The sequence below is a fragment of the Oncorhynchus clarkii genome, chromosome 5, assembly GCF_045791955.1.
Source record: "Oncorhynchus clarkii lewisi isolate Uvic-CL-2024 chromosome 5, UVic_Ocla_1.0, whole genome shotgun sequence".
Taxonomy (NCBI): Eukaryota; Metazoa; Chordata; class Actinopteri; order Salmoniformes; family Salmonidae; genus Oncorhynchus; species Oncorhynchus clarkii.
In genome coordinates, this window is record NC_092151.1 from 15,248,810 (window position 1) to 15,271,822 (window position 23,013).

General features: G+C 47.4%; 1 protein-coding gene across 2 annotated transcripts in view; it reads left to right on the forward strand.

Moving 5' to 3' along the window:
* Positions 1–23,013, forward strand: part of LOC139408423 (netrin g2b) — a 111,203-nt gene that overhangs the window by 64,368 nt on the left and 23,822 nt on the right. For both annotated transcript variants that reach the window (XM_071152282.1, XM_071152283.1), the window contains 2 exons: positions 15,088–15,260; positions 16,191–16,226. In XM_071152282.1, the coding sequence (XP_071008383.1) occupies positions 15,088–15,260; positions 16,191–16,226 (209 nt within the window). The remainder of the gene's footprint in view (positions 1–15,087; positions 15,261–16,190; positions 16,227–23,013) is intronic.

Genomic DNA, 23,013 nt, shown 5'->3' on the forward strand with positions numbered 1-23,013 from the left:
TACAATTTCACTGTATCCTGTGATTACATCTGCGACCCTGTGATTACATCTGCGACCCTGTGATTACATCTGCGACCCTGTGATTACATCTGCGACCCTGTGATTACATCTGCGACCCTGCGATTACATCTGCGACCCTGCGATTACATCTGCGACCCTGCGATTACATCTGCGACCCTGCGATTACATCTGTGACCCTGCGATTACATCTGCGACCCTGTGATTACATCTGCGACCCTGTGATTACATCTGCGACCCTGTGATTACATCTGCGACCCTGTGTGTGTGACTGTATGTGTTGGCGTGTAAATAGTCTCTTAACACATCAGCGATTTCATTTGGGGGCAGGGAGTGGACATTACACCTTGAAGGAAAGGATAGAATATCTGCAGTTTACCTGCTTCTTTCCAATCCTTTTACACACACACACACACACACACACAGACAAACATACACACAGACAAACCGACACACAGACACACAGACACACATAAACACACACACACACACACAGACAAACAGACACACAAACACACACACACAGACACACAGAAACACATAATCAAAGAGACACACAAACACACACACACACAGACACACAGAATCAAAGAGACACACAAACACACAGACACACAGACACATACACAGATACATACACACACAGTCACACACACAGACACAAACACAGACAAACACAGACACACAGACATACAGACAGACACACATACACAGATACATACACAGCCACGCACGCACACAGACAAACAGACACACAGAAACAAAGAGACACACAGAGACAAACACACACACAGAGACACACACACACAGACACATACACAGATATATATACACACAGTCACACACAAAGACACATACACAGATACATACACTCACACACACACACACAGACAGACAGACAAATACACAAAGATAAAAAGACACACACACACAGTAGGCCTTGCAGGCACGCAGATCTTCAGTAACCCTGTACCAGCACCCTGGGGGCCCATACACAGAGGAGGCATCCCGCCAAAACTCTCATCCCCCCATCGCTGCTGTCCTTCAGCATTTTTTCATCCCTCTCTTCCTCGGCCAGGCTCTCACTTCTTACTCTCTTTCTTTTCAATTCTTCTCATCACTCTCTTTTCTTTTTGAAACCGTTCCATATCTGTGTAGACCCCCCTCTTCTCTATCCCTCCCTCTCTCCATCCCCCCATCCCTCCCCAAGCGCTCATCCCATCTGCAGTATTCATTAAAACACATTCAGCAGTGGTGGACTCTGGAGAGACACACACACACACATACAGAGGCAAACTCTTCCTAATATCCAAAGCAGCACAGCCCTATATGGATCTATCCACTAACACTCAAGGGCGGATGATTGGTCCAGAAAGCGATGGGTTGGGCCAGAGCCAGAACACACGTGGGTAAAGTGGTGTTTTGTAAATTCCTTATTTGCTTTGATACTCTGATTTGGTTAGAGATGATCCAAACGCGGATGACGTTGTTTTGTACAACAGCCCTCATTTGACGTCACCACAAATGACTTCAATGATGTCAGTCTCAGACTGAAGTATATAGGGAACAAAAGTAGTGCACTACATAGGTAATAGGGTCCCATTTAGGATGGACATGTTCTTCCACCATCTATTTTTCTACACTACTGCACCTCTGTGCGTGAGAAGAGTCCTCTGAGAAGAGAAGAGTTTAAAACAGGCCGTGGCAAAGTCTCATTATTTATATATTTCCAATAGGGCGGCTGCTGTTCAGCATACAGTACATACTGTAGAGTGGTCCTGTATTACTTCAGTCTGCACTCTGCATTGGTCTCTCTCGCTCCCCCTCTCTCTCTATCTTCTCTCCCCTTCTCTTCCCCTCCCTCCCTCCCTCCCTCTCTCTCTTTTTCCACACAGCCCAGTCCAGCGCTAGGCACGCAAAAGCAATTTAATGCATCCTGTGTGAATTATTTACACAGGTATACATACACAAACACAGCAGTACAGATATACACACACACACACACACACACACACAAACCTCCGCATGCACACAGACAGATCTAGTTTCTAGTTTTAAAGTCACATGCACAAGTACAGTGAAATGCCTTTCAATGTATTACTAGAAAAAAACACATGATAAATAAGAATAGGAAATATAGGAAGTATTCACACAATATAGTACAGTAAGTAAGTAAGCAAACTATATAGAGGAAATATTTGGTATCAGTTCCAATACCATATTTACACTGGGCAGGGATACTGGGAAGGGATACTGGGAAGGGATACTGGGCAGGAATACTGGGAAGGGATACTGGGCGGGGATACTGGACAGGGATACTGGGAAGGGATACTGGTAAGGGATACTGGGAAGGGATACTGGGAAGGGATACTGGACAGGGATACTGGGCAGGGATACTGGGAAGGGATACTGGGCGGGGATACTGGACAGGGATACTGGACAGGGATACTGGACAGGGATACTGGGAAGGGATACTGGACAGGGATACTGGACAGGGATACTGGACAGGGATACTGGACAGGGATACTGGGAAGGGATACTGGGAAGGGATACTGGGCAGGGATACTGGGCAGGGATACTGGACGGGGATACTGGACAGGGATACTGGACAGGGATACTGGACGGGGATACTGGACAGGGATACTGGACGGGGATACTGAACAGGGATACTGGGCAGGGATACTGGGCAGGGATACTGGGCAGGGATACCCATTGCTACTGTAGACACAGGGGATGTCAGTGTAAGCCACACAAACGCTCACACTCCCACTTTCATTCACACTCTCACACACACACACACAGAGAGAGAGAGAGAGAGAGAGAGAGATTACTAAGGCAATCAAGGTAATTTCAAAGACTTCAACACTTAAAGTGTCTTAGTGCTGGACATTTCTCTCCCATTTTCCTCTGGGTCATGTTTAAGGTCAATGAACCCTCAACCCAAAACCTTTAGCAGTGTGTCTGTGTATGCGTGTCTAATTGTATGTGTGTGTGTGCCTAAGTGCTAGTATGCATGGGTGCGTGTGTATGTGTGCATGTGTATGGGAGAGGTGGAGTGTGTATGTGTGTGGGAGCAGAGGTGTGTGTGTATGGGAGCAGGGGAGTGTGTGTGTGTGTGGGAGCAGAGGTGTGTGTGTATGGGAGCAGGGGAGTGTGTGTGGAAGCGGGGGAGTGTGTGTGTGGGAGCAGGGGAGTGTGTGTGTGTATGGGAGCAGGGGAGTGTGTATGGGAGCAGGGGAGTGTGTGTGTGTATGGGAGCGGGGGAGTGTGTGTGTATGGGAGCGGGGGAGTGTGTGTGTGTGTGTGTATGGGTGTATGTGTGTTTGTATGGGAGCAGGGGAGAGTGTATGGGAGCAGGGGAGTGTGTGTGTGTGTATGGGAGCGGGGGAGTGTGTGTGTATGGGAGCGGGGGAGTGTGTGTGTATGGGAGCGGGGGAGTGTGTGTGTATGGGAGCGGGGGAGTGTGTGTGTGTGTGTATGGGTGTATGTGTGTGTGTATGGGAGCAGGGGAGTGTGTGTGTCTATGGGAGCGGGGGAGTGTGTGTGTGTGTATGGGAGCGGGGGAGTGTGTGTGTATGGGAGCAGGGGAGTGTGTGTGTGTATGGGAGCAGGGGAGTGTGTGTGTGTATGGGAGTAGGGGAGAGTGTGTGTGTATGGGAGCAGGGGAGTGTGTGTGTGTATGGGAGCGGGGGAGTGTGTGTGTGTGTGGGAGCGGGGGAGTGTGTGTGTATGGGAGCAGGGGAGTGTGTATGGGAGCAGGGGAGTGTGTGTGTGTGTGTATGGGAGCAGGGGAGTGTGTGTGTGTATGGGAGCAGGGGAGTGTGTGTGTATGGGAGCGGGGGAGTGTGTGTTTATGGGAGCGGGGGAGTGTGTGTGTGTATGGGAGCAGGGGAGTGTGTGTGTATGGGAGCAGGAGAGTGCGTGTGTATGGGAGCAGCGGAGTGTGTGTGTATGGGAGCAGGGGAGTGTGTGTGTATGGGAGCAGGGGAGTGTGTGTGTATGGGAGCAGGGGAGTGTGTATGGGAGCAGGGGAGTGTGTGTGTGTATGGGAGCGGGGGAGTGTGTGTTTATGGGAGCGGGGGAGTGTGTGTGTGTATGGGAGCAGGGGAGTGTGTGTGTATGGGAGCAGGAGAGTGCGTGTGTATGGGAGCAGCGGAGTGTGTGTGTATGGGAGCAGGGGAGTGTGTGTGTATGGGAGCAGGGGAGTGTGTGTGTATGGGAGCAGGGGAGTGTGTATGGGAGCAGGGGAGTGTGTGTGTGTATGGGAGCGGGGGAGTGTGTGTGTGTATGGGAGCGGGGGAGTGTGTGTGTATGGGAGCAGGGGAGTGTGTATAGGAGCAGGGGAGTGTGTGTGTGTGTGTATGGGAGCAGGGGAGTGTGTGTGTGTATGGGAGCAGGGGAGTGTGTGTGTGTATGGGAGCGGGGGAGTGTGTGTGTATGGGAGCGGGGGAGTGTGTGTGTATGGGAGCAGGGGAGTGTGTGTGTATGGGAGCAGGAGAGTGCGTGTGTATGGGAGCAGGGAGTGTGTGTGTATGGGAGCAGGAGAGTGCGTGTGTATGGGAGCAGCGGAGTGTGTGTGTATGGGAGCAGCGGTGTGTGTGTGTATGGGAGCGGGGGAGTGTGTGTGTGTGTGTGTATGGGTGTATGTGTGTTTGTATGGGAGCAGGGGAGTGTGTATGGGAGCAGGGGAGTGTGTGTGTGTGTATGGGAGCGGGGGAGTGTGTGTGTATGGGAGCGGGGGAGTGTGTGTGTATGGGAGCGGGGGAGTGTGTGTGTATGGGAGCGGGGGAGTGTGTGTGTGTGTGTATGGGTGTATGTGTGTGTGTATGGGAGCAGGGGAGTGTGTGTGTCTATGGGAGCGGGGGAGTGTGTGTGTATGGGAGCGGGGGAGTGTGTGTGTATGGGAGCAGGGGAGTGTGTGTGTGTATGGGAGCAGGGGAGTGTGTGTGTGTATGGGAGTAGGGGAGAGTGTGTGTGTATGGGAGCAGGGGAGTGTGTGTGTGTATGGGAGCGGGGGAGTGTGTGTGTGTATGGGAGCGGGGGAGTGTGTGTGTATGGGAGCAGGGGAGTGTGTATGGGAGCAGGGGAGTGTGTGTGTGTGTATGGGAGCAGGGGAGTGTGTGTGTGTATGGGAGCAGGGGAGTGTGTGTGTGTATGGGAGCGGGGGAGTGTGTGTGTATGGGAGCGGGGGAGTGTGTGTGTGTATGGGAGCAGGGGAGTGTGTGTGTATGGGAGCAGGAGAGTGCGTGTGTATGGGAGCAGCAGAGTGTGTGTGTATGGGAGCAGGGGAGTGTGTGTGTATGGGAGCAGGGGAGTGTGTGTGTATGGGAGCAGGGGAGTGTGTATGGGAGCAGGGGAGTGTGTGTGTGTATGGGAGCGGGGGAGTGTGTGTGTGTATGGGAGCGGGGGAGTGTGTGTGTATGGGAGCAGGGGAGTGTGTATAGGAGCAGGAGAGTGTGTGTGTGTGTGTATGGGAGCAGGGGAGTGTGTGTGTGTATGGGAGCAGGGGAGTGTGTGTGTATGGGAGCGGGGGAGTGTGTGTGTATGGGAGCGGGGGAGTGTGTGTGTATGGGAGCAGGGGAGTGTGTGTGTATGGGAGCAGGAGAGTGCGTGTGTATGGGAGCAGGGAGTGTGTGTGTATGGGAGCAGGAGAGTGCGTGTGTATGGGAGCAGCGGAGTGTGTGTGTATGGGAGCAGCGGTGTGTGTGTGTATGGGAGCAGGGGAGTGTATGTGTGTATGGGAGCAGGGGAGTGTGTGTGTATGGGAGCAGGGGAGTGTGTGTGTGTATGGGAGCAGGGGAGTGTGTGTGTGTATGGGAGCAGGGGAGTGTGTGTGTGTGTGTATGGGAGCAGGGGAGTGTGTGTGTGTATGGGAGCAGGGGAGTGTGTGTGTGTGTATGGGAGCAGGGGAGTGTGTTTATTTACCCTAAAAGCACATTCCCTTTAGCATGTCCCAAGCTCCCACAGACGTTACAACAGAGAGAGATTCCATCCGATGGTATCTGGAATACAAGTCCAAAACAACAGTGAAAACAGACAGACAGACTAGATCGCATCTACATTACAAACTTCATGAGCTTTTACGGTCACAATCATTTTACAACGATGAAAAATGTAATGAAAATGAAATGATTGAAACTTTAAACTACCCCTTGGTCTGAATGAGGGAAGAGCTGTGAATAGACCGACAATTATCTCGGTCACCAGATCATTGAAGGGGAGTTCCGTTATAGATTACCTGAGCCCATAAAAGAGAAAGACAGAGAGAGAGAGCGGGATAAGGGAGAGAGAGATAAGGGAGAGAGAGAGAAGGATAAGGGGGAGAGAGAGAGAGCGATAATGGATCGAGAGAGAGAGAGAGAAAGAGAGGGATAAAGGAGCGAGAGAGAGTGAGAGGAAAGGAGGGAGGTCGGAGATCGCTCTCTCACACACACACACAAACCCCTCTGCTCCGAGAGACTGCACTGCACTCCAGGAAAATCGATCCTCCTTCAGAGTAAAGAAATTTATGAAGCAGGAACATAAACGCAGTCATGTCCAATTAGCTCCACTGAATTTACGATTGGAGGAGGAGGGAGGGGAGGAGACGGGGAAGAGGAGATGGGTGGTGATAAAGACATTAGGCGAGGCCAATAAGACCTGCTGATCAATGACCCGTCTCCACACTATGGTGCGTGAGTGTGCGTACGTGCGTGGGTATGTGTGTGTGTCTAAAGCATTGTGATCCCAGACAGCACACCAGTACCTGGTTTGCCTAGAGCATATGAACCAGAAGGAGGAGAATAGCCAGCTAGTGTGAGTTTGGAGTTCTACTGTAGATCTACTGAGAATCAGATCAAGTACAATGTCCCAAATGGCACCCTATTTCTTCTTCATTTATTTATTTAACCTTTATTTAACCAGCCAAGTCAGTTAAAAAACAAATTCTTATTTACAATGACGGCCTACCGGGGAACAGTGGGTTAACTGCCTTGTTCAGGGGTAGAACGACAGATTTATTTTAACCTTGTCAGCTCAGGGATTCAATCCAGCAACCTTTCAGTTACTGGCCCAACGCTCTAACCACTAGGCTACCTACCGCCTGATCAAAAGTGCACTACAAAGGGAATAGGATGCCACTTGGGCCATAGTCATTGAGAAAAGCACCATGGCAATAGAACTAACCCTGTCATTTCCTTCCAAACAGCGAAGACACAGAGACATTACCTTTACATGTTAGTCATTTAACAGACACTCTTATCCAGAGCAACTTACAGTTAGCACATTCATCTTAAGATAGCTAGGTAAGTTGCGAACATGTACACTACAGTACTTTCTCCGTGATGGATGTATGAACAGCGAGAGAGAGAAAAAGGACAGGAGGGAGATCTCCCCTGCTGTGTGTGAAGCTGCATTGATGCAGTCTGTCTGTCATCCCAGGTTAGAGAAGCATCCATGCGGACCGTCCTCCTGGTGTTCCCCCTGCGGTCAGGGAGCAAGGCTGATTGGCAGCTTTGGTCCCCCCCCCCCCCCACACACACAGAGTGGTAAAGCCTCCTCCATCCTCCTCTCCTCTGTCATCCCTTCATCTCGGAGGAAGGGATTCTCTCCTACTTCCCTCGCCCCCGCAACCCAACACCTCTACATTGTATAGTCCATTGGATGGGAGGGAGGAGACAAGGAGGGAAGAGAGAGAGAGAGCGAGATGGTTGAGTCCCCAGAGAGAGAGAGAGAAGAGGAGAGGAGAGGAACACGTGTAAAAGAAGACTGAGAGATAAAGGCCTATTAACGGCTGCTTCCAGCTGTCTCCCTCCTCCTCTCCTAGCCTCCATCTCTCCCTCCTCCTCTCCTAGCCTCCATCTCTCCCTCCTCCTCTCCTAGCCTCCATCTCTCCCTCCTCCTCTCTTAGCCTCCATCTCTCCCTCCTCCTTTCCTAGCCTCAATCTCTCCCTCCTCCATCTCTCCCTCCTCCTCTCCTAGCCTCCATCTCTCCCTCCTCCTCTCCTAGCCTCCATCTCTCCCTCCTCCTCTCCTAGCCTCAATCTCTCCCTCCTCCATCTCTCCCTCCTCCTCTCCTATCCTCCATCTCTCCCTCCTCCTCCTCCATCTCTCCCTCCTCCTCTCCTAGCCTCCATCTCTCCCTCCTCCTCTCCTAGCCTCCATCTCTCCCTCCTCCATCTCTCCCTCCTCCATCTCTCCCTCCTCCTCTCCTAACCTCCATCTCTCCCTCCTCCTCTCCTAGCCTCCATCTCTCCCTCCTCCATCTCTCCCTCCTCTCCTAACCTCCATCTCTCCCTTCTCCTCTCCTCCGTCTCTCCCTTCTCCTCCCCTCCGTCTCCTCTCCTCCATCTCTCCCTTCTCCATCTATCCCTTCTCCTCTATCTCTCCCTTCTCCTCTCCTCCATCTCTCCCTCTTCCTCTGCTAGCCTTCATCTCTCATCTCCTCTCCTCCATCTCTCCCTCCTCTCCTGCCTCCATCTCTCCCTCTTCCTCTCCTAGCCTCCATCTCTCCCTCTTCTAGCCTCCATCTGTCCCTTCTCTCCTCCATCTGTCACTTCTCTCCTCTCCTCCATCTTTCCCTTCTCCTCTCCTAGCCTCCATCTCTCCCTCCTTCTCTCCTCCATCTCTCCCTTCTCTTCTCCTAGCCTCCATCACTCCCTCCTCCTCTCCTCTCCATGATGCTCCCTTGATGTTTGTTTATCTTTTATTCGTATTTATTTCTCTAATTGCCCCATCTCTCTGCTGTCTCCAACTGGCTCTCCTGCCCGCATCTCACAACGAACACACACACACTGTAATGCCACGAGAGAGAGAGAGAGATAGCTAGACAGGTGCACAAGTTAATTCAGAAAGACAGGCAGGCAGGCAGAATGACAGACAGACCGGTAGGCAGACTGATAGACAGGCAGACGGACGGACGGACAGACACACACAATCACATTCAAACACAGTTCAGCTTTGTCTGTGTCTGTCTCCGTCCATCTGTCCACCTGTCTGTCTGTATAAGTGGAGCTACTACCTAGCGGACAGAGTGATGCGTTTTCATATATCTCTCTCTGTCGGTCTCTGTCTCGCTCTCTGTCTCAGTCTCCCTCTCTCTCTGTACAGTTTCTCTCTCTCTCTGATGGATCCTGATGTCCTGTCCCCAGCTAAGAGCTCCCTCCCTCCCTCACTGCTACACTCACTTCAGTTTGATGACTGCAGTGGGGGAGATGCAGCAGTCAGACATTAACATATTGTGATTGTGGCCCATGTATTATTAGTGTGCAGAGGGACTGTGAGTAGAGAGAAGGAGAACTCCCACTCTTCAAAAGCCATAGTGTTACAATCACTCATCTGGAAAAAGACAGTAGTTCCGGGGTGGAGATGGGAGAGGGGGAAGGTGTGTGTATGTCAGGAGTTGGGGAAGGCAGGTTAAGGGTGGGCTGCAGCATCTTGCTACACATTTTGGTTTGGGCTTTAACCAGCCCTGGGTCATGTTCATTAGGCTGCAAATAAAATAAAAAGCACTGAAAAAGGGTGGGATTATGTAGATTTATTAACGTTCAATAAATTCCCTAGTTCTCCCGAAATCCAGCTCAGAGGATTCCCGGAATCAGGAGGGAATAAATCCTCCAACCAGGATTACTGGAAAACTAGGGAATTCATTGAAAGTTCCTGGAATTTTTCAACCCTACTGTACCTATACTTGTCTAATTATAATTTTTTGGTTTCTGTGTGTGTGTGTGTGTGTGTGTGTGTGCGTGCTTGCGTGCGTGCGTGGGAGCACTACATGAAGTGTGTGTTTGCGAGAGCAATAGAACGAGCGCGAGAGAAGGGTGGCAGACCGTTTCCCTTGCTAAATACATGTATCAAGACGTGGTTGTATGTTCTTCAGTTGACATGACTCTAATTGACGTAAGGGAAGCCTATAATCCTCTATACACTCTGACATGTACACCATTATTACAGGAACCACACAGTACCTGGCAAACCACTCGTTGTTTTGATCAAAATTCTAGATCAACTCTACTCTATTTTCCTAGTAAGATTTATTCCTGAAGATAAAATAATCCACAGGTGCTGATAAGGTACAGTAATGGGGTAGCCTGTCAGTCAGTCAGGCCATTGCTCAAGATCTACTTCAAAGTCCGATGTCCGCACGGTACCCAGGACGACAGGAGATGCCTTCAAAACTGGCCACTAGGCACTATTGGCAACAAGTAAGCATTGGTTTTGCTAGGGTCTTGTGGATTGGGGTGGCTGATGGGCGTAAACGGCGAGCTCCGGCTCCGAGGGTCACATATTCAATCCCAGTGACAGGCAGCATTTTTTTTTACCATATCTCAAACATTAACCCTTAATTTACCCATTCGGAATGAATGCCTAAACTTAAACAGCTGCGAGGCGCCGGAAACAGCAGCGGAGCAACCCAGGTTGTCCAAAACAGCGGGGCAACCCAGGTTGTCCAAAACAGCGGAGCAACCCAGGTTGTCCAAAACAGCGGAGCAACCCAGGTTGTCCAAAACAGCGGGGCAACCCAGGTTGTCCAAAACAGCGGAGCAACCCAGGTTGTCCAAAACAGCGGGGCAACCCAGGTTGTCCAAAACAGCGGGGCAACCCAGGTTGTCCAAAACAGCGGGGCAACCCAGGTTGTCCAAAACAGCGGGGCAACCCAGGTTGTCCAAAACAGCGGGGCAACCCAGGTTGTCCAAAACAGCGGGGCAACCCAGGTTGTCCAAAACAGCGGGGCAACCCAGGTTGTCCAAAACAGCGGGGCAACCCAGGTTGTCCAAAACAGCGGGGCAACCCAGGTTGTCCAAAACACTTAGAAATGTCATGTTTGGAGAAACGTGGACAAACGTTGGAATCTGAAGTTAAATTGGTCAAAGTGTGAGATCTTGTTTTAATCATCCCTGGATCTGTCACATCCTCTCTCTGAGTAATGCACCAGGATGGCTCATAGGGGAACCCAGTAAACCTGCCCCATAGAAAGAGAGATGTCCAGTAAACCTGTCCCATAGAAAGAGAGATGTCCAGTAAACCTGTCCCATAGAAAGAGAGATGTCCAGTAAACCTGTACCATAGAAAGAGAGATGTCCAGTAAACCTGCCCCATAGAAAGAGAGATGTCCAGTAAACCTGTCCCATAGAAAGAGAGATGTCCAGTGTGCACACATACACTGAGTATACAAAATATTAAGAACACCTGCTCTTTTCATGACATTGACTGAACAGGTGCTTCCAGGTCAAAGCTATGATCCCTTATTGATGTCTCTTGTTAAATCCACTTCAGTCAGTGTAGATGAAGGGGAGGAGACAGGTTAAGGTTAATAAATCCTCTTAAGGATCTCTACAGATTGATATCCCACTCTCGGTACGGTTGAGCTAATGTATGCTAATGTGATTAGCATGACATTGTAAGTAACAGGAAAATTTCCCAGGACATAGACATATCTGATATTGGCAGAAAGCTTAAATTCTTGTTAATCTAACTACACTGTCAAATTTACTGTAGCTATTACAGTGAAATAATACCATGCTATTGTTTGAGGAGAGTGCACAGTTATGAACTTAAAAAATTACGAATAAAACAATTAGGCACATTTGAGCAGTCTTATCACAAAATGTTGAACAGAAATACAATGGTTCATTGGATCAGTCTAAAACTTTGCACATACAATGCTGCCATCCGGTGGACAACATCTAAATTGCGCCTTTCCCTTGCATTTCAAAGATGGTGGGACAAAAAAACTCATGTTTTTTTCTTTGTATTATCTTTTACCAGATATAATGTGTTATATTCTCCTACATTAATTTCACATTTCTGCAAACTTCAAAGTGTTCCCTTTCAAATGGTATCAAGAATATGCATATCCTTGCTTCAGGTCCTGAGCTACAGGCAGTTAGATTTGGGTATGTAATTTTAGGTGATTTTTTTTTTTTTTTAAAGGGGCGGATCCTTAAGATTAAAGAAGGATTTTTAAGCCTTGAGACAATTGAGACATGGACTGTATGTGTGCCATTCCGAGGGTGAATGGGCAAGACAATAAATATAAGTGCCTTTGAATGGGGTATGGTTGTAGGTGCAAGGCGCACCGGTTTGTGTCAAGAACTGCAACGCTGCTGGGTTTTTCACACTCATCAGTTTTCCGTGTGTATCAAGAATAGTCCAGCACCCAAAGGATATCCAGCCAACTTGACACAACTGTGGGAAGCATTGGAGTCAACATGGGCCCCCCATCCCTGTGCAACGCTTTTGACACCTTGTAGAGTCCATGGCCCAATGAATTTAGGCTGATCTGAGGGTAAAAAAAAGTCAGGGGTGCAACTCAATATTAGGAAGATGTTCCTAATGTTTGGTATCCTCAATGTATACGCATTTGTTTGCATGTGTGTGTGCGTGCGTGTATGTGCGTGTACGTGCATGTGTCTAGGTGAATATAGGGCTGTGCTTCTCTCTGAATGGATTCAGTGATTCACTGTGATCTATAAAGTTTTAGTCCAGGGTCCGTATCCACATAGTGTCTCAGAATAGGAGTGCTGATCTAGGGTCAGATTTTCCTTTTAGATCATAATGAATAATATTATATGGACAGATCCTAGGTCCTATCACTCGTACTCTGAGATGCTTTGTGGATTGGGGTGTTAGTGTACACTCCTCCACTATGTTCTAGAGTTAGGTGCTATAATGGAACAAAAGGTAATAATGTAGGTAATGCAGGTAAAGGAGAGGACTGGTGACGCAGGGAGGGAGGTGTACATCTGAAACTAGAGAGACGAGATAGAGAGAGTACGGCCCAGTACCAAGCTTCCTTCCATCCAGGACCTCTATACCAGGCGGTGTCAGAGGAAGGCCCTAAAAATTTATTCCAGCCACGCTAGTCATGGACTATTCTCTCTGCTACCGCACGGCAAGCGGTACCGGAGCACCAAGTCTAGGTCTAAGAGGCTTCTAAACAGCTTCTACCCCCAAACCATCAGACTCTTGAACATCTAATCAAATGGCTACCAAGATTATTAGCATTGCCCACCCCCCCCCCCCCCCCCCCCCCCCATCTCTTTTACGCCGCTGCTACTCTCTGTTATCATCTATGCATAGTCACTTTAATAACTTTACCTACATGTACATATTACCTAAATTACCTTGACTAACCGGTGCCCCCGCACATTGACTCTGTACCGGTACCCCCTATATATAGCCTCGCTATTGTTATTTTACCTCTGCTCTTTATCTACTTGGAACTTTTATTTCTTATTCTCATTTCTATTTTTTAAACTGCATTGTTGGTTAGGGGCTTGTAAGAAAGCATTTCACTGTAAGGTCTACCTACACCTGTTGTAGTCGGCGCATGTGACAAATACAATTTGATTTGATTTGAGAGAGAGAGAGGGGAGATTGTGAGAGAGAAAGAAAGGGTCCAGACGGAGAGAGAGAGAGACAGAGAAGTGATGAAGGAAGCTTGAAGTAGTAATTTTGCCAGTGTACAGGGCCCATTCATTGAATATTTGATGTAGACGGATAGCTGTCCACTCCAGCAGAACAAACCAGATTGGAATCCAGCCGCTCATCTGGAAAAGACTGTAATTTAAAGTCAGAGCCACCGTGACATCCTCAAGATCCTCATTTCCTGTCTCATGATTCTTACGGCTGGACCAACCCACCTGGGCTCTGCCCCTTGTCACAGACAACACCCATGCACGCAAACACACACACATAAATATGTGCCCACACAACACGCATGCACGCACGTACGCAAACATGCACACTCAAACACGCAAACCTATCAGCCCGGCTTTCCTGGCAATTATCGACCAAACTGAGCAGATTTATTCTTGAACAACAAGCAGTAGTTTTGAGTGTGCATCAGTGAGAGTTCAGAGCTGTCTGTCAATGATGTTATGGTACTAGATCCACATTCTATTCTTCCTTATTGTCTCTTGAATGCAAGTGTGTATAAATCAAAATTACACTGCCAAGTGTTCACTATAATCAAGTTAGAGTTCACACACCTACTATTGCTGCTCCTCTCTCCCCTCCACCCAGGTGTCTAACATGCTGGCCACACCTCTCGCGTTACATGCGTGAGCGCTGCTAAATAAATGTACACATACATGCTATTTAATCATTGCATCCGAACTGCTCACGTGCATCTGTGTAGCCAGGCGCTAAAATAGAACCTGGTTCTATTTGTGACGTTTGATGCGCTGCAAGTCCCGCCTCTCCCATCTCCCCATTGGTTTTTAGGAGCATATACCCACGTGGGTGATTGAAAGATGAACTGAAGTCCACACTCCAGTTCAGTTGGTAGTGGTAACGCACCTTAAAGTTGGTTGCCAACCGACATATAGAGTCTGAAGAAGAAGAAGCCTGAAGGAGGAGAGATTACTAGAAACAAACTTTGTTTGCCCTTTTATCTGTGGATTAATTGTTGGAGTAGAGGACCTTGTCCATTTCAGGTAAAACAACCCAATGTTTATATCCCAGGACAAATTAGCTATCAACAGCAAGCAAGGTAGCTAATTACCATGAATGTTAAATACTTTTCAACCTGTCCCCAAATTAATATAGTTGGTTCATTTTGATATTTCAACCTGTGTGTCCTGATCGCGTCTGGTGTGGATGGACAAAATCAGCTCGCTCGCAACCGGTCTAGTCAGCATGTAAGAGACTTCCTACTGCTCCTCTCTTCCCTCCACTCAGGTGTCTAAATGTAACCTGCAAACGTTTCTGTGATATATAATACAAAACTTGTCATTCTTCTGGTTTAGGTCAACTGTGTTATTGTTTCATTTAAGATATTGTTAGGGAGTTAGTAGGTAGTCCTGACTGGGGCTTGAACCCATCACCTTTACTGTTACGTCAAGGGATGTGAATCTGTTGACGAGGTGCCTAGGTGTTGGATCAAGGTCGCTGCAACATACAATATAGTACACACTCACTCCTGTGCCTTTGCTACCCTTTCACACACCCAGACACAACCCCACACACCCACTCACAGACACTCACTTGTCATCCCCTCTTGGTGTAAACATCTCGCACATCCATAAACAGTCACACACACCTCTCCTTTCACACACTCACATTCTTCCTCCTGTCTCCTGTACCCAGGTGTAAGTGTAACCTACATGCATCGCTGTGCCTGCTGCAGGAGGGAGACCTCCAGTGTCAGTGTGAACACAACACCACAGGACAGGACTGTCAGCGCTGCAAGAAGGGCTTCAAAGCCAAGTCCTGGAAGGCTGGCTCATACCTGCCCACACCCAACGGATCCCCCAACACCTGTATGTGCCCCAGTTCTATCCCAGTTCTATTCTATGTTCCCTTTAAACAGGTCCCTCTTATACAGCTCACTCATACAGAAAGTTCATTCTAGAATATTCTATTCTGTCTACTTACTGTAGGTAAGGTACTATAGGTACGCTGAATAGAAAGAAAACTGCTGGTAACAATAAATGTTAGCGACTTAATGCAGTTTTGTCAAGTACAGTCACCCAAAATGGTTTGTCTTATGCACTGTTGTTTATCTGTAACAGTGTAACAACTATGTATCTAATATGTAATTACTAAAACTGTGGTTTGGTAATCATTTGATTTTAAGGGATGAAGTATTCTTTTACTGGAATTGTTACACTATGTTGGATCCTTTACGCATAAAAGGTAGGTTAGGTTCTTGTGTTATTTTTGATAATAAATATTTATTTGAAAAATGTATGAAGGATGCATGTGGAATCACCAGACGTCTCTGTCCAATGTCCTGAATGAAAGAGAGATGAGTTACGTAAAAAAAGAGAGAGTGAGGGGAAGAGATAGAGAGAGAAATCGAGATGCAGAGTTCTTTCCCCTTTACCTAAGAGCAGAGAACAAAGCTGTGTAGTGTGTGGGGGGGAGGGGGGGGCTAGCGATCATAAAATAATCATCTAGGCCAGCTACTCCCGCCCTGCCACAAACTGCATATAGATCAGTGTTCCACTGTCCTGGTCCCACGGAATGTGCCCGTCCAGCACCAACACAATGGATTTAACTGATTTAACTGAGCAAAAGCCTGCACCCACTCAGGTCAGGCCAGATTTGAAGAACGCTGATTTACTTGCTCTTTCTACAGAGTATGATAAATGAGGGAGGGATGACTTTGTCAAATTAATGCATAAATAAACAGATACTTATCATCTTTCTTTTGTTCCCCCCCCCCTCTCTCTCTCCCTCCTTTTCAGGTGCAGTCGCTGGTGCCCCCATGGGCGGTGGTTCTAGTAAGTTAAAACAAGCCAAACAGAGGATGCTGCATCCACTTTCTCTCTCACCCCCACTCTCTCTTTTATGTATCCCTTTATCCCTCCATCTAACGCATCGTTCCATCTCTCTGTTCTTCATCCAGCTCCCTCTGTTCTTCTTTGTTGGTTGCAGCGCTGGTCTTGTCTTCTATATTATTGATAGGCCTCCCTGTACTGTTGGCACCGTTATGTCCTTTTCATCCCAGCTACGCTAGCTTTCACTGGAGGAATCTTTCCACAGTTCTTTCTTACTTATGTTGGACTGAAGTCACACTGGTGGAGAAGCATGGAAGAGAAAGAGATAATGAAAGAGAAGAGGGGGGGTGGGGAACGAGTGTGTGGGTGGTAAAGCAGAGGCAGGGGAAAAGGATGAGAGAGAGAAGAGAGAGACAGACAGACAGACAGACAGACAGACAGACAGACAGACAGACAGACAGAGAGAGACACACAGACAGACACATAGAGAGAGCAAGAGAGAGAGAGTGAGAGAGAGAGCAGGGGAGTGTGTGTGTGTGTGTGTGTGTGTGAGAGAGAGGGGGAGTGTGTGTGTGAGAGAGAGAGGGAGGGAGTGTGAATGTTTAAGTGTGCTGTAATGCGGTGTGATTCCGGGAGAGGAACTCCTAGAGGAATGAATAAAAGGGAATTTGATTAGGGATTCTCTCTGTGGAGACACTCTCTGCTCCGAGCGTTTAGATGGAAACCATGGGCAAAGTGGCAACATCAGAACTGACAGACAGCACTGGTCTCTCACTGGTCTCTCATTAGTTAGTCTACAGGCTGACTGGGCCGCCGTTACTTTTTGTGACAAGGAACTCATTTTTCACAAAATATTGCATGTTACAACCGGCACCCTATAGGACTGGATGGGGGACAGTGGTTAAAACAGACTTGTAAAACTCGCAGATCTATATTCGATTTGTTTTAAAACTATTTATTGATTTAAATATATGACATATGCTTTTAGACTAGTCTTAGTGCTTCCAATATTGTTTCGGTTGAAACAGGGAGGGGGATGTTTTGGGTGGAGAGGGGGATGTTTTGATTGGAGAGAGGGATGTTTTGGGCGGGAGGGGGATGTTTGGGCGGGAGGGGGATGTTTTGATTGGAGAGGGGGATGTTTTGGGTGGAGAGGGGGATGTTTTGGGCAGGAGGGGTTGTTTTGGTTGGAGAGGGGGGTGTTTTAGTTGGAGAGGGGGATGTTTTGGTTGGAGAGGGGGATGTTTGTTAGTCAACTTGGAATCTTCTTTCTCACAGAACTTTCAGAACATTTGCCTTTGACCACCTTCAACCACCACTACTACCTCCATAACTTAAAGTCAAAGTGAACCTGAAACTACAGCCATAACCCCCACTACCACACCAGAACCACATCCGTTCACAACCGCTACTCAGGAAGCCTCTGCTAGTATTCAGGGAGGAGGGCACCTAGAGAAGGTAGAGGTAGTGATAGGTCCAAAATTATAGATAGTAGTTATAGGTAGGGTGTGTGTGTTTATTTCAGACGTACATTATCTCTTGTGCATTATCATTGTCAAGCCATCATCTTGGTTGACATTAATGCAATATGTGGCTACTGGCTAGTCCCTCTAGTTCATTCATAGGAGAGAGTGGGCGTTGAGCTGCTACAGTATGGACTGTCTGACTGGATTCTTTTTGACTGACTGGGTTTGAGGAGCCCATATCCGACAGGACCAAACACACACTGTCAAGACCATGAATATAAAGTGGTCCTCAGAACCGGGTCTTGTTCCGACCGACGACGGTCCCAGGCTAAATTTAAACCTGGCATCTAGGGAGCTGGTGCGCCGCTCGTGTTCCTCCAGAAAAGCACTTAGGACGTGGGAAGCAGGGAGGGAGAGGCCCAAGAAAGAGGGAATGCCAGGAACGTCGTCTGTGATGTCGTCAGAATTTTCTTTGAGGAAATCCATTAAGTGGTGTTGTTGAACAGCGCAGCACTTTTTGGACTTTTTAGGCCGATGTCAGGAGCTCCGATAAAGTCACTGATAAGCTGTGATTGTGCTTCAGTCAGCTGCTCCTCAGTCTAAATTCCTTTAGGGACTTTTCAAAGACCACAGTTAGGTAGTGACACAAACTTGAATTGTCACATTTGACCAATTATTGCATACTATTTCCTACAAAGACAATTAAAGACATTTTGTCATCAGACATATTGCTCATTAATATACCGCAGTAAGTGGGTCTATTGTATTTTATTTTCAGTGTGTTTTATTTTCAGCTAGGCAACCACTGAGACAGCTATACTGTTGTTAGAGAAGACCACAGTCTAACAAACTACCAGGTTTGGGGTTCATTCCATTTCAATTCGAGTCTTTTCAGAAAGTAAACAAAATCCCAATTCCAATTCAACATTTTGAATTGAGCAGCTAACCGATCGCTGCAGCTGTACATAGTCCATCGGTAAATAGCCCACCCAATTTACCTACCTCATCCCCATACTGTTTTTATTTATTTACTTTTCTGCTCTTTTGCACACCAGTATCTCTACCTGTACATGACCATCTGATCATTTATCACTCCAGTGTTAATCTTCTAAATTGTAATTATTCGCCTGGCTCCTCATGCCTTTTTGCACACAATGTATATAGACTCCTTTTTTCTTTTTTCTACTGTGTTATTGACTTGTTTATTGTTTACTCCATGTGTAACTGTGTTGCTGTCTGTTCACACTGCTATGCTTTATCTTGGCCAGGTCACAGTTGTAAATGAGAACTTGTTCTCAACTAGCCTACCTGGTTAAATAATGGTGAAATAAGTCTTTAAAAACATTTTTTTTTCCTAATTGAAAAGCACTAAAGAGAATTGGAGTTGGAATTGAAATGTCAGTACACTTCCTGAATTGACCAGAATTGAATGGAGCTGACCCCAAACCTTCCAAACTACACTCTTAGAAGAAGAAAAGAGTTCCAAAAGGGTTCTTTGGCTGTCCCCATAGGAGCACCTTTTTGGTTCCAGGTAGAAGGTTATACCTGAAACTTAAAGGATTATCCTATGGGGACAGCAGAATAACCCTTTTAGATACTAAGAGTGTACAGCATACCACACCATATCAGTAGCTTTCTCTAAGCTTGATACTCTGATACACTTGACAATGGGGTTCAGATCTGCTATACTTAGAGCTACCACTAAGATGTGATGCTATCTTGCTTTATCTTTCATCTGGTGGTTAGAATAGTTTATCTGGCTAGGGCCTGACCCTGATGTTTGGAGCGTCTCATTACCAGTCTCTCTCTGTGTGTGTGTGTGTGGATGGCATATGGCTTGGCACAGTGAAACTCATAAATCATCCTCATCCTCCCCTCTTCCTCCCTAGGAACAGAGGTCTGAGGTCTTACTCTGATGGTGGAACACACACACACACACACACACACACACACACACACACACACACACACACACACACACACCCCACCTTCCCACCTCCCATCACCTTCCTACAGGTACAATACAAGCTGTGTCTGACCAGGAGTCTACCCCTCTAGAACTAAGAATAGAACACCCTATAATTCCCAGTCCAGTCATAACAAATGACTGTACCAAGCCCTGCAAACCCTCCACTCTCCAGTCCCCATTGACGATGTCTCAAGAGTCAGCACTATGACCTGTCTGTGTTTAGATTGGGGGGGTGTGCGTGCGTGTGTGCGCGTGTGCATGCGAGCGAGCGTGTGTGCAAGTGAGTGAGCATGTGTATGGTTTTCTCATTGAGTTTGTGTTGGTTTGTGCATGTATGTGTGTGTCTGTACACGGGTAACCATCCTTCTTCCCTACATACAGAACGCACATTCCATCCACACAAGTCTGTCTGCAGAGTGTATGTTGGGGAAGCGTGTTATGCTGTATAATAGGGGAAAGAGAAGCTCCTCTCTGCTTCCCTTCACACAGCAGAGTCTATCCGATTAAACAGCCCAGTAACATGTGTATGGGGCCAGCCACTACACTACAGAAACATCTCCCTTAGTCTCCAGGGCCTCCCACCCAGAGGCAGTCAGCCAGTCAGTCATTTCCTCCCCCAGCCAGTCAGTCAGTCCCTCCTCCAGCCAATCAGTCAGTCTCACTTCCAGACAGGCAGCCAGTCAGTTAGTCCCTCTCCCAGCCAGTCAACCAGTCCCTCCCCTTACCAGTCAGCTGGTAAGCCAGTCAGTCAGTCCCTCCACCAGTCAGTCAGCCAGCCAGTCAGTCAGTCCCTCTCCCAGTCAGTCAGTCAGTCCCTCCCCTTGCCAGTCAGCTGGTAAGCCAGTCAGTCAGTCCCTCCCCCAGTCAGTCAGCCAGCCAGTCAGTCAGTCTCACTCCCAGCCAGCCAGCCAGGCAGCCAGTCAGTCAGTCCCTCCCCCAGCCGGTCAGCCAGTCAGCTGGTCAGTCCCTTCTATTGAGCAGGCTCAGATGGATAGGGGACAAGCCGTCCAGTGACTAGACGGGCTGATCTACTTTGGCCAGATGGGTGTGGGGGAGGGAAAATGAGGTCCTAACCCTTGGCCCCTCCCCTTCCTAAAGCTGCCTTTGCAGGTCAGGTTGTGGCAGGTCAAGAGGATTCCCTCTATGCTAAGTAGAAAACACAGACTCTGACTCTTTAAACCTTACACTCACACCACAGATGGCTGGTGTTACCTTAATTGGGGAGGATGGGCTCATAGTAATGCCTGGAAAGGAATTCATGGAATGGTGTCAAACACAAACACAAGGTTTCCATGGGTTTGATAATATTCCAGTCACCCCATTATGAGCTATCCTCTCCGCACCAGACTCCTGAGTCACACACGCACAAACACTTCTTGACTTTTTTTACTCACACGTCTATGCCATACACACTCTCGCATACACATGTGTGAGTGCACACACACAGCCCCTATCATGTACAAACAGACTCCATCATGTACAAACAAACAGACTCCATCATGTACAAACAAACAGACTCCATCATGTACAAACAAACAGACTCCATCATGTACAAACAAACAGACTCCATCATGTACAAACAAACAGACTCCATCTTGTACAAACAGACTCCATCATGTACAAACAGACTCCATCATGTACAAACAAACAGACTCCATCATGTACAAACAAACAGACTCCATCATGTACAAACAAACAGACTCCATCATGTACAAACAAACAGACTCCATCATGTACAAACAAACAGACTCCATCTTGTACAAACAAACAGACTCCATCTTTTACAAACAAACAGACTCCATCTTGTACAAACAAACAGACTCCATCTTGTACAAACAAACAGACTCCATCTTGTACAAACAGACTCCATCATGTACAAACAGACTCCATCTTGTACAAACAGACTCCATCATGTACAAACAGACTCCATCATGTACAAACAGACTCCATCATGTACAAACAGACTCCATCATGTACAAACAGACTCCATCATGTACAACCAGACTCCATCATGTACAACCAGACTCCATCTTGTACAACCAGACTCCATCTTGTACAACCAGACTCCATCTTGTACAACCAGACTCCATCTTGTACAACCAGAATCCATCATGTACAAACAGACGCCATCATGTACAGACTCCATCATGTACAAACAGACTCCATCATGTACAAACAGACTCCATCATGTACAAACAGACTCCATCATGTACAAAAAGACTCCATCATGTACAAACAGACTCCATCTTGTACAAACAGACCCTTCAGCAGATTTAGAGAATGGCCAGTAGAATTCAACATAAACATGAGCATGTATTAAAACCCAGCCAAATCACATGGTAATAAAGTAGTCCGTAGGAGGTCAAACGTTCAAGTAACCATCCTGTCACTCATCTGGGTGTCATTAGGTGTTCTGGGAACAGTCTCTCAATCCCTCCCTGAATCACAATATCATCATTAGTACAACCAGACTCCATCATGTACAACCAGACTCCCTCTTGTACAACCAGACTCCCTCTTGTACAACCAGACTCCCTCTTGTACAACCAGACTCCCTCTTGTACAACCAGACTCCCTCATGTACAACCAGACTCCATCATGTACAAACAGACTCCATCATGTACAAACAGACTCCCTCTTGTACAACCAGACTCCCTCTTGTACAACCAGACTCCCTCTTGTACAACCAGACTCCCTCTTGTACAACCAGACTCCCTCTTGTACAACCAGACTCCCTCTTGTACAACCAGACTCCCTCTTGTACAACCAGACTCCATCATGTACAAACAGACTCCATCATGTACAAACAGACTCCATCATGTACAAACAAACAGACTCCATCATGTACAAACAAACAGACTCCATCATGTACAAACAAACAGACTCCATCATGTACAAACAAACAGACTCCATCTTGTACAAACAGACTCCATCATGTACAAACAGACTCCATCATGTACAAACAGACTCCATCATGTACAAACAAACAGACTCCATCATGTACAAACAAACAGACTCCATCATGTACAAACAAACAGACTCCATCATGTACAAACAAACAGACTCCATCTTGTACAAACAGACTCCATCTTTTACAAACAAACAGACTCCATCTTGTACAAACAAACAGACTCCATCTTGTACAAACAGACTCCATCATGTACAAACAGACTCCATCATGTACAAACAGACTCCATCATGTACAAACAGACTCCATCATGTACAACCAGACTCCATCATGTACAACCAGACTCCATCTTGTACAACCAGACTCCATCTTGTACAACCAGACTCCATCTTGTACAACCAGACTCCATCTTGTACAACCAGAATCCATCATGTACAAACAGACGCC